Here is a 12,632-nt window from a genome sequence, read left to right as displayed (position 1 = left end):
CTTATCTTTACTTTAGGGTAAATGTTACTGTTTGGTCTCATGCAGATGATTTTTTAAAGGAGTGCAGCACTCACAGATGATATTGTTTATTTTATAAGCAAATCTGTTATTTAGCTGAAGAGTGACATTTGAGAGTGAAACCAGTGCAGTTTAAAGGGTACCTAAGGGCGATAATCTCAGGGGTTCCTCTAGTCTTTACTGCTCCAGTAAGTCTGGCCTTTTTAAGAATTTGAGTTTTGTTCTTCATTTTTCTTCCATTCTATCGGGACCATCTATTGTGTCCCTGGTCAGAACGGTTGGTAGTAGTAGCCAGAAACCGTCTAGTTCTTCTGGTCTGAGGATAGATGAGGCCATGGTTCATGTAGGCTATTAGTCCTGTAAACTAAGTTTCTTCTTTGGGCCTTTGGTTTCCTTCTTTGCCTTTTGCTCCAGACACGTAGAGACCGATAGTTGTATCTTAGATGGTCACTTGCAAGCTTTTAGGACCCCAGATGCTAGTCACCAAAGTAGGACATAGAACATAAACTTTATAAACTATGTTATGCCAATTGACCGAGTGTCCCATGAGACTATGATCCAAAGCCTTCAAACCCAGTAAGTATCAGTAATCTATTGCTGGGTAACAAACCATCTCAAAATGTAGTAACTTAAAACAACCACCATTTATTTGGCTCCCATTTCTATGGGTTGGCTGCGCAGATCTTCTTGTTTCGGACAGTTCAGCTGATCTCTGCTGGTTTACTCATGTGTCTGTAATTGGCTGGAGGGTTGACTAGTGACTGTACATTCTACTGTGGTCTCACTCACAGTCTGACAATTGGTAAGCTGCTGGCCAGAGAGACAGAGGGCCACTGGGTCACATGTCTGTCATCAGCCAACAGGCTAGCTTGAAGTTCCTCACATAGTAGTGGTAGCTGTATGGGTCCCCAGATCAGTGAGACAGTGGAATCTATAAGGGCTTTTAAAGTCTAGGTTTAGAAACCTATACAGCGTCACTTTTACCACATTCTGTTGGTCAAAGAAAGTCACAGGACCCGTCCAGATTCAAGAAGGGGAGAAACAAGTTGCATCTCTTGATGGGAGATCAAGAAGATCTCTTGACTACATTGCAAGAGTGTAAATGCAGAGAGGGAAAGAACTTACACCCATTTTTCTAATCTGTCACATGTACAAGCCCTAAAACCCCTAATATTGTTGTTGTTGTTAGATGCCATCGAGTTGTTTCTGACTTACAGCAACCCCACGTACAACAGAACAAAACACTGCCCAGTACTGTGACATCCTCACAATCCTCGATGTCCTTAAGCCCATTGTTGCAGCCACTGTGTTAATCCATCTCATTGAGAGTCTTCCTCTTTTTCGCTGACCCTTTACTTTATCAAGCATGATGTCCTCCTCCAGGGACTGATCCCTCCTAACAACATGTCCAAAGTATGTGGGATGCAGTCTCCCATCCTTGCTTCTAAGGAGCATTCTTGTTGTGCTTCTTCCAAGACAGATTTGTTTGTTCTTTTGGAGTCCATGGTATATTCAATATTGTTCACCAATACCATAATTCAAAGTTATGAATTCTTCTTTGATCTTCCTTATTCATCATCCAGCTTTCACATGCATATGAGATGACTGAAAACACCATGGCTTGGGTCAGGTGCACCTTAGTCTTCAAGGTGCTATCTTTGCTTTTCAACACTTTAAAGAGGTCTTTTGCAGATGATTTGCCCGATGAAATGCGTCTTTTGATTTCTTGACTGCTGCTTCCATGGGTATTGATTATGGATCCAAGTAAAATGAAATCTTTGAAATCTTCAGTCTTTTCTCTGTTTATCATGATGTTGTTTATTGGTCCAGCTGTGAGGATTCTTGTTTTCTTTATGTTGAGGTGTAATCCATACTGGAGGCTGTGGTCTTTGATGGGGTTTTATTATCTAAGAAGTTACATAATTTAATTTCAGGTGTCCTATTCTTAGAATTGGCTGTTATCAAGCATCAGTGGACTAAAGAACTGAATTTCAATCTGTTTCCAGTAGTAGAAAATAATTTTTTTCCCCTTTTGGATTAGCATTTAAAGTGCAGCTTTCTGAAATGAATCTAGATGAATCTCTTTGACTTGGTATCAACACTATGATCAGTTAATGTTACCCATGACAGGTATTAGAGTGCATCATCTATAGACTAAAGATAAACACGCTGAATTTGACTACTGGATTTAACAGTTCCCTTAGTATATTTTAAAGTGTATTTGTGTAATCAGATGTTTATAATAACTATCATGTACTAGATGCTAAGTGCTGGGCACTTCTTAAGTTATTTACAGGTATCATCTCATGTAATTCTCATAAAAACCCTATGAAGTTTAGGTAGTATTATTAGTGTCATTTTAGAGATGAGGAAAATGATGCTTAGAGGTTGACAAATATACACAAAGTCACACAGCCAGTGCTCTTCCCTGTTATGCTTAAAGAAGAGTATCTCATGAATTCAGACTGTGAAAACCTGCCAAAGTTCAAATGGGTCTACACCTCGAGTGTTATTTTATAAGTCCACTTTCAGGCGTATCTTTGTGTAGCCCTTACAATAGAGTTTGTCCCAGTATGAAGGCCTCTTACATAGGCCCTGAACTCCACAGGATCCTAAGCTATACACTGAAGGATGCAGGTTGTTGAGACGCCTGCATGGGGGTAAGGGAGTTTACTTTAAACCACATGCTCTTGGCTATGGAGCTTGACTTCATCGTTGAAAGTTTAAGCACAATATTAGACTTCTCAACAAGAGTTTCCCTGATGCGGAGAAAAGTTGCCTTTGGGTTGTATTAATTTTCTGTTTTGAATACCAGGGATCTTTTCGGTTTGTCTGTCTGTCTGTCTTACAATTAGAGAATCTCTGGGTTGAAAGGGTCATCAAGTACAACCCCCTGTCTGATATTTGAACCCACAGCCTCTGTTCAGACCCCTCTTCCCCCAAATGGCAAGGAATTCGCTGCATCCCCGGGCAGCCCAACCTTCCTTTTCTTTCCTGGACTGGACCCTGAATGCCGTCTGGGACTTTTAACCTCTTCCTTGCTGCTGAGGCTAAGAAGAGGATATCTTCTACTTAATCCATCAAGAGTTTTTCTTTGTATTTTAGCTAGAGATTGCATCTTTAAAAAAAAAAAAAAAAACAGGAAAAACAATCATCTGATCTTAGCAATCAAAGAAGCAATGTTTTTATTGGTTATGATAGAATCAGTTTAAAAGAATTGTGCTTGATAAGTAGTTGAAGAATATTTGAGGTGTTTTTAGATACCTCTTTGTATAAAGTGGCCAGTTAAAATTGATTACATCTTTGGGTGGCACCAAATATGTTGGCTTCTTACATAAATCTCCCTGAAGCCACTGATTTCAGTGATTCTCGGATTGTTAGAAGGGTCAGTCTTAGTCTTCAGACTTTGATTCCAACTGTAAGGTTAAGGAAATTCTGTGACAGATACTAATATAAGGGATATTCTTAAGAAGGCTTTTTAAAAAATGTATTCTTACAGGAATTTCCAAGCATATACAAAAGTAGAGAGAATAGTGTAATGAACTCCCAGGTACCAGCTTTAACAATTATCAACGTATGTCCATTCTTGTTTTAAAGTGAACTTCATAAACTTGAAGACTTTCTCAAAAGAGAGAGCTCTTTGCTTTGGAACCCTGACGTCATCACTTTCATTATTGTTTCTCCGCGTGCACCTGAAGTGACTATCAGTTTTTCCAAACCTCTAATTCCACTTTTTTTCTCCAGGGCCCACTAAAACATGCACAGCTAGATCACTCTGGTGGACACCACAGTGACAAGATTAACAAGTCAGGGTCTGTGGTGTATGCTGACACTCAGAAAAATTAAGAGAAGGTTCAGAACATATCCTAAGCAAGGAACAAGTTCAGACTGGACTCTTGTGAAGAAAGAGATGTGGCCGTGGAAACCCAGGCAAGGACAAGCACTTGTCACCTTGGGTGTATCTGCCAGAGTGGGAGCAAAAGACATCTATAAAGGATATGTATAAATATTCTATTTAACCTTGCTGATGTGAGGAGCCAGTGGTTCCTGGTGAAGAGATGGTATGAGTCTATGTATATATAAACGGTTTTGCTGTTTTTGTACTTTCTTTCAGGATCCGTTAGGACTGGGAGATTTCAGAAACATTCCTATTGCCATCATTTTGATATGGTTTGCCTTAATGGAAACAGTAAGAGATCCTTTATTATTCTAATACGCGTGGCCTTTTTATCTAACCTAAAGGCTTCACTACTCTTGGAATTTACTGCAGTTGGAGAATGGAGGTACCGTGATGAAAGCATATCCAAATGGCCTTTAATGCAGTGTCAGCACCACTTACTTGCTTGTAGCATTTAGAAAACATCCATTAGCTATGCCTCTTGAAAATAAGACAGTTTGAGGTTTTGTTGCTGTTTTTCTAAAATAAGAGGCAGTGTGTAGCTTTACATGTTATATAGATTTACTTTAACATTATACCCTTTAGGTACATCATATCAGTTTGTAGATTCACGTTAGCAAGATGAGCAAAGAATAAATGCCTGAGGTCGCTTCCTTTTAGACCAATAGCCAAACCAAACCAAACAAAAATTGCTGTCAACTCATGACAACCCCATGTGTGCCAGAGTGGAACTGTGCTCCATAGGGTTTCCAGTGGCTGATTTTTTGGAAGTAGATCACCAGGCCTCTAGGCAGACTCAAACCTCCAACCTTTCGGTTAACGTCAGAGCGCGTTGACCATTTGCATCACCCAGGGACCCGGTTAGACCAGTACCATAGACACAATTAAAGTGGAAAATCTGGGCTTTGCTTGAGGAGAGCTGTCTCATTTGGAGAGTAAAGGGTATTTGTTTTTCTCTTTGCTGAAGTCCTTCCCTGCTTGAAATATGAGTCCCCATACAGGTGAAGGAGAGGAGTTTCATTTCCTTCTAAGAAAGCAGAAATGGAATCATTGGCTTGACAGTCTCCGGTATCTCAGAGCTCTCTCTAGAGAATCATCTTCTCTATAAGTTTCAGGCATGATTCCAGCAAGTGGCCTCAGTCAGTCATGGATGGCTCTATAATAGGTTCACAGTTTCTCAAAGACCTTTGAGGTCAAAAAGTGTCAAAATTTTTTAATCAGCAAGTGAGGCTTGTACTGCTACTTTGGGAAAGTTTTCTCTGTTCCTTTTTTTTTTTTTTCCTCAGTTTTTTCCCCTCATTACAATGGGATTGATAAACAAGAAATGCAATTTGTGCATCTTGCCCAATAATTCATTTTCTCCCATTTTGACCCCCACCCTGTCTCAAACCTATGAGTTTTTATATTTTACCACTAACGAAGAACGTGGTAAAAATCACTAAATATATATTTATATTGCCATTTTCTCCAAGTTCCTGGGTTATTTTATTTTTAAAGAAACAGGGTTCCCACTCCCTCTAAAAATTTCTAAAAACTCAGTTACAGGAAGAATAGTGACTGGATGGTCCACAGAGGATGTTGGGGTAAGTGGGAATGGGAGGTAATGTTAGTTTTTCTCCTGTTTAGTTTCAAGCCCACTGTGGGATGCTTCCTCTTCCATCCCACCTTCTGTCCTCTTTTTAGGGGTGTTGGAAGGCTGGGTCCTGAGAGAATTAATAGAGGGGACAGCGCAGAATTCAAAGCTGAAAAATGAATGTGTGTGTGTGTGAGGTGATATAATGGAGAAAGGGCATTTGAGTTTCAAAACTAACTCTGCTCCATACATAAAACAAACAGAAAACCAAACCCGTTGCTGTCAAGTCGATTCCGACTCATACTGACCCTGTAGGACAGAGTAGAACTGCCCCATAGGGTTTCCAAGGAGTGCCTCGTAGATTTGAACCACTAACCTTTTGGTTAGCAGCTATAGCTCTTAACCACTACACCACTAGGGCTTCCCATACATAAAAGGCCTTTATTACCCAAGGAGCTATGTGTTGTCATTTCTCTAATGGTCCAACTTGCATTCCATTTGTAAGTAAGTAAACAGGGAAGATTTAGCATCTTCAGAAGCTGGGTAGTGTGTTGTTCTGTGTTCTGGGTGGAATAGAACAAACTCCGCTGACTCTGCTCACTCATGATCTCTCTCACCACGAATGACACTGACTGTTTACCCCAAGGCATTTCTGCAAAGTGATAAACTTTGTCTGGTATCTATTTTGAAAATGACAGAAGATTTTAGAAGACCTCTTTTATGGTTTTAGAGGGTAGGGGAGGGATGTTGGAATTGTCACCATTCTTCAAACTGATGCCAAGATAATGATACTCTTAGCCTTTGGCCACTGTTGAGACTTGTACAGTGCACCAAGACTCTTTTTAAGGTAGAAAGGATACAAACTGCCGAGATACTAAGCATGTATGTTTATATGTGTGTGTAACATTTCCTTACAATCATTTTTTACAGAGAGAAAAGATGTTCTCCTTTTCCTCCTTCCTCAACAGGTCCTTGGACTATGGGTGGAATCCCCTTGGCCCTGGGCTTCAGCTCTGCCTTCCAGGCCCACAGGAATGGCAATTCTGCTTCCTCGGATTTGGGCGGCCCCATTCTTCTAGTTCATCTGAGTGGCAACTTTACCCTTAGAAATTCTAGAGGCAAGGGCTCCATCCTTTGAGCCCATCCTCTGAGACCACACAGGTCGTGGCTCTACCTTTTGAGACTGAGGCAGCTCTGTTTCTTGTGTTCCTTGTCTCTTCACCTTTTCCTTCCAGATTCCTTGGCCTCTCAGTCCCTTGGACCTCACTGCCTATGTTTGCCCAGCTCAGGCAAGGGTTCCAAAGCTCTGTAGGTCCACCAATAAGTGCCAGGAGGCACTCTACCCTGCCAGTATACTTCGGCGGGAAGGTACTCAGCCCTGTTGCTCTGTGGGCCGGCACCCCACTCCGCCAGGAAGCCTTTTGCCAAAGACACTCAGCTCTCTTGCTTCATGGCTTGGCTTCAGTGCCGTCTGGTGCTGGTATCCTGGTTCTGCTGCTGCTGTTTCTCTGCTGCTGCCATTTCTCACCATCTGCACCATCTCCAGTGTAACAGCTCCCCTCACTTCTTTCTGAGTCCCCACTAGAATTGTCTTTGATGTCCATAATTCCACCAACAGTCTTTTCAAGGAAATCTAGGCTTTTACTGTTAGGCACTTTAAAATTGTTCCAGCTCTGTCCATCCACAGTTTCAAAACCACTTCCATATTTTAGGTATCTGTTAAAGCAGCACCCCACTCCCAGTACCAAATTCTGTCTTAGTTATCTAGTACTGCTATAACAGAAATACCACAAGTGGATAGCACTAACAAAGAGAAATTTGTTCTCTCACAATCTAGGAGGTTAGAAGTCTGAATTCAGGGTGCCAGCTCCAGGGGAAGGCCTTCTCTCTCTGTTGGCTCTGGAGGAAGGTCCTTGTCATCAATCTTCCCTGGTCAAGGACCTTCTCAGCACAGAGACCCTGTGTCCAAAGGATGCACTATTCTCCCGGCTCTTGGTTCTTGGTGCTATGAGGTCCCCACGTCTCTCTGTTTGCTTCTTTTTTTAAAATCTCAGAAGAGATTGACTTATAATGCAAACTAGTCTTGTAGACTGAGTCCTGCCTCACTAACATAACTGCCACTAATCCCACCTCATTAACGTCATAGAGGTAGGATTTACAACACACAGGAAAATTGCATCAGATGATGAAATGGTGGACAATCACAAAATACTGGGCATCATGACCTAGCCAAATTGAAACATATTTTTGAGGGACACAATTCAATCCAGGAGCCGTGGTGGCACACTGGTTAAGAGCTTGGCTGCTAACCAAAAGGTCAGCGGTTCAAATCCAGCAGCTGCTCCTTAGAAAGCCTATGAGGCAGTTCTACTCTGTCCTAGAGGGTTGCTATGAGCCAGAATCAACTCAACGGCAATAGGTTTGGTTTGGTTTGGGTTTAGTACAAGAAAAGGAGCTCTGGTGGTTCAGTGGTTAAAGTGCTTGGCTGCTAACCAAAAGGTCGGTAGTCCGAACCCACCAGGTGCTCCGCAGGAGAAAGATGTGACAGCCTGCTTCAGTAAAGATTTACAGCTTTGGAAACCCCATGAGACAGTTCTACTCTGTCCTATAGGATCACTATAGTCAGAACCGACTTGACAGCGGCGGGTTTTGGTTAGTGCAAAAAAAAAATTTCTAAGCCTTTTCAGTGATTTAAAAGCTGCATGTACAGCAAGCGAAGGAGACTGTGATGAAGAATTTGTTGTGAGTAGAGGTCGAGTTAGTCATTTCAAAGTTGGGGTAAATTTATGTAACATTAAGGGGCAAGTGAGAGTTCTTCCTAAGTGGAACGTTTCTAAGTTGAACGGTAGGTTGGACCTTCGTGACCCGGGGACTGACTGTACCTTCCTCTTTGAGGCAAGTAAGTAATTTCAGGTGTCTGCAATCACTGCTCTGTTGTGGAGGTGGGGGTTACTGAAAAAGCAAAGCTAAAGGCCAGTTTGCTTAAGGCCCCAGGTTTCCCAGCCTCTGACACAGTCTCCAAAGTGACAGACTTTTGAATCTAACCCACATTCTTGATTCTTTCTCTAGCTTTGAATAGAATTATTCTTTTAATTGCTAAGTTTATTTTAATTAAAGAAGCATAAATTTAAAATGTATTTTATAGGGAATCTTTTAGAATATACAATAGGCGCATAAGAACGTGGAACATTTTGCAAAATCCTGTCCTGGTTATTGCTGGCCCACCTAAACCCCAAATGGTTTGTCTATAATGTCTCTGGATGTTTCTAAAAAGCCCTGGTCTTTTACTTGTAAGCCATTCCTGAAGGAAGTTACTCTGGCAGGGAGGGAAATTTCTGAAAAGCTTACACAAGGATCTTGGTCCTAAAGAATGTAAAACTGGCAGCCAGCAAGTGACTGCGGTCATAAGGGGTTAAACGAATATGAAACAACATTGATCGCTGGTAAGGAGATCACATGGTGCAGAGTGCAGCCTTGGGCATGAGCACATGTCTGGCTCTCGGAGAGGATGTTGAGCTAATAATTTAATGTTGACTAATTGAGATTGAGCAAGATGAAAAAAGTGCAAGGGAGAGAAATGAAGTAAACTTAGGGGCTGAGCTAGTGCTTAGCTGAGAATAGCTGGCCTTCTTCCATGTCCTCTCCAACTAAAAACACCATAAGAAGTTAAAGAATTTAGTTTCTATTGTAAATTTTATGTCTATTTAAATTAATTTCAAGGTTTTAGATACTGACTCCTCCCAGCCACCCTTTGTGCCCCTTCCTCCCTATCAGTAAACCAGTTGCCATGGAGTTGACTGATTCACAGTGACCCTGTGTCAGAGTAGAACTGTGCTCCACTGGGTTTTCAACGGCTGGCTTTTCGGAAGCAGATCACCAGACTTTTTTTGAGGTTTTGGTTTTGGAAATCACATTAGTTGGATAAAGACATTTTGATAAGAGGTTTGGCTTATCTAGCCTTTTATATTTTCTCCTGTATATTAATAATTCCCCTCTGATCCGAGCTGGTATTATTTTCTGCTATAGAAATCTCCAAGTTAATCCTTCAGTGGTTCAGCTTTATCATTTTCAGGTTAATGTGGATATGTATAGACCTACTCTGTTTAGTACAGTCTCTATTAGCCACATGTGGCAATTTACATTTAAATGAAATGAAATTTAAAATCTAGTTCCTTAGTCACAGCACATTTCAAGAGCTCAGTAGCCACATGTGGCTAATGGTTACCATATTGGACAGCACAGATACAGAACATTTCCTTCATCGCAGAAAATTCTAATGGACAGCACAGGTACAGACCATGCAAGAATTGACAACCTTGTAGGGTTTTTATGCTAGGGTACAGGCACACTCACAAAATACCCCACAGCCCTTTTTTCTCCTGCTGTGAAGGCATTGTGGGAGATCTGGGCAGATCCCACAGTGACCCTGGTGGCTGCCAGTTTTCTTGTTGTTGTTGTTTGTTTTAATTTTATTTTGTTGTTATTGTTGAATATACATAGCAAAACATACACCAATTCAACAGTTTCTACATGTATAATTCAGTGACATTGATTACATTCTTTGGCTTGTGCAACCATTCTCACCCTCCTTTTCTGAGTTGTTTGTCCTCCATTAACATAATATGAAGAAGAACAGGGCATCAGGATTGGAGGAAGACTCATTAACAACCTGTGTTATGCACATGACACAACCTTGTTTGCTGAGAGTGAAGAGGACTTGAAGCACTTACTGATGAAGATCAAAGACCATAGCTTTCTTATGGACTGCATCTCAACATAAAGAAAACAAAAATCCTCACAACTGTACCAATAAGCAACATCATGATAAATGGAGAAAAGACTGAAGTTGTCAAGAATTTCATTTTACTTGGATCCACAATCAATACCCATAGATACAGCAGTAATCAAAAGACACATTGCATTGGGCAAATCCGCTGCAAAAGACCTCTTTAAAGTGTTGAAAAGCAAAGATGTCACCTTGAAGACTAAGGTGCGTCTGACCCAAGCCTTGGTATTTTCAACTGCCTCATACGCATGTGAAAGCTGGACGATGAATAAGGAAGACCAAAGAAGAATTGACACCTTTGAATTGTGGTGTTGTCGAAGAATATTGAGTATATCATGGGCTGCTAAAAGAACAAACAAATCTGTCTTGAAAGAAGTACAACCAAAATGCTCCTTAGAAGCAAGGATGGTGAAACTATATCTCACATACTTTGGACATGGTATCAGGAGTGATCAATCCCTGGAGAAGGGAATCATGCTTGGTAAAGTAAAAGGTCAGCCAAAAAGAGGAAGACCCTTAATGAGATGGATTGACACAGTGGCTGCAACAATGGACTTGAGCATAGCAATGATGATAAAGATGGTGCAGGACGGGGCAGTGTTTCATTCTGTTGTGCATAGGGTCACTATGAGTCGGAACTGACTCATCGGCACCTAACAACAACATTAACGTAAACTCACTGGGCTACCAGTTTTTGATAGATAAGCAGTGTAGACTCCTTCACTCACTCCTTCAATGCATTTATGGGTTACTGTACCCACACAATGCTACATGCTGGGATGCAACTATGCACATGACAGAAAGCACCGAGAGCCTTCTAAGACTTAGCACTGTGCTGAGTGCTGAGCTTACAAGACGAGGGACAGAGAATACCTGCCCTTGATGAGGTTGGAGAAAAGACAGTCCTAAACAAAGCAGCTAGGACCAGACCCAAAAATTCAGGGTGGGAGAGAGTGAGGACAGGGTGATTACAGCATTTGATTTGGGAGGAAGTCAGGCCTTAAAGCTCTTACGTTCAGGGCCAGGAAATTGGCATGTTGTCCTGAAGGTAAATAGGATCCTAAGTGGAGGATTCCCAAAAGGGGATTTGTATTTTAGCAAGATTGCCCTGCTATTTGGTGGAGGATGGGTTAAAAGGGGGAGAAGGAAGATCTGAAATAGGGAAACCAATTAATTATGTGGCTATTGCAGTGCTCAGAAATGAAGGAGCCGGCAGCCAGCAGTGGGGAAAAGATGATGGGAAGGATCTGAGGAATATTTAGGAAGAATGTTAACAAGTACTGGCAGAACACAATGACTGGCTGTGGGACTGAAGACAGGTGAGCGGTGACTGGGAAAACTGGACAATGAGTAGGTGATTCCTGGGGGGAACTGGGGTTGAAGGGCTGAAGTTGGGGGGTTGCAATGGGGGATGGACGTAACAGTCCACTTAGCAACTAATGGGAACCATGCAGATGCCTGAAGCTTTTCAGTCCTTATTTTACTTGGCCTCTCCTTTTGTATCTGTAACTTCTGAGCATCATTCTTGGAAAACCAATCTCAATTTGGTATATTCTGTGTCCTCCAGTAGCTTTCAGATTAATGCTCTCATCCCCATCTCCACTGCCACTTCTCTATCGCAGGCTATGCTAATTCCAAGCCTGCAACAGGGGCATTCTCCCAGATTTCATCTTGGCCCAGCTTGCTTTCAATCCCTCCCCACCAAGGTGACAGTCTTTCTAAAACAGAAATGTGGTCCATGCACTTCCTCACTTAAAGCCATTCAGTGACCCAAACCCACCTGGGTCATCCAGATCCTGCCTGCCTTCGTCATCATCCCTCACCCACCTCCCTTCTTCAGGTGGAGCTTCATCCACACCCAGCCGGAGAGGCCAGGATCCAAAACATCTCCAGTGCCTAATGTTGTCCCGGCACAGAGAGCCCTTCATCCGGCTGAATCTTATTTCCTTTCTAGGAAAATTTCCTGAACCTTCTATAGCCGTATTAGTGCACATACCGCTCCACTTTGTTTTCCCGCAAACCCCACGCAGGCCTTCTCATAGCTCTGCATTGTAATCATCTGTCTCCCCTAGCATAATTCTGCACACTTTACCTCTAATAACTCACAACAGCTTTATGAGGTGGATACTATTATTACTGCCATTTTACAAATGAGGAAACGGAGACACAGCAAAGATCCAGTGCTGCCATCTGTTGGCCAGAGAGAAACTACACCTCCATCAATCCCGGTTGCTGGGGCACAGAATCACAGCCTCATGGAGAGGAAGCAGACCTTGTTTTACAGATGAAGAAACTGATGAAAAGGGACTTCCCAAGGCCACATGACTTATTTGTGGCATAGTCAGGATAGGAAGCCA

General features: G+C 42.0%; 1 protein-coding gene across 1 annotated transcript in view; it reads left to right on the top strand.

The window, feature by feature from the left end:
- MPZL1 (myelin protein zero like 1) overlaps positions 1-3,864 on the top strand; it is a gene marked incomplete at its 5' end in the record, with an annotated part of 32,975 nt that extends 29,111 nt beyond the window's left edge. Inside the window, 1 exon segment of the mRNA XM_049875728.1 lies at positions 3,763-3,864. Coding sequence (XP_049731685.1) covers positions 3,763-3,864 — 102 coding nt within the window.
- Between the last annotated feature and the right edge of the window lie 8,768 nt (positions 3,865-12,632).

This window comes from Elephas maximus, chromosome 3, assembly GCF_024166365.1.
Source record: "Elephas maximus indicus isolate mEleMax1 chromosome 3, mEleMax1 primary haplotype, whole genome shotgun sequence".
NCBI classification, from domain to species: domain Eukaryota; kingdom Metazoa; phylum Chordata; class Mammalia; order Proboscidea; family Elephantidae; genus Elephas; species Elephas maximus.
Note: the sequence above shows the minus strand (reverse complement) of the source record. Positions and strands in the feature narration are given on the sequence as shown.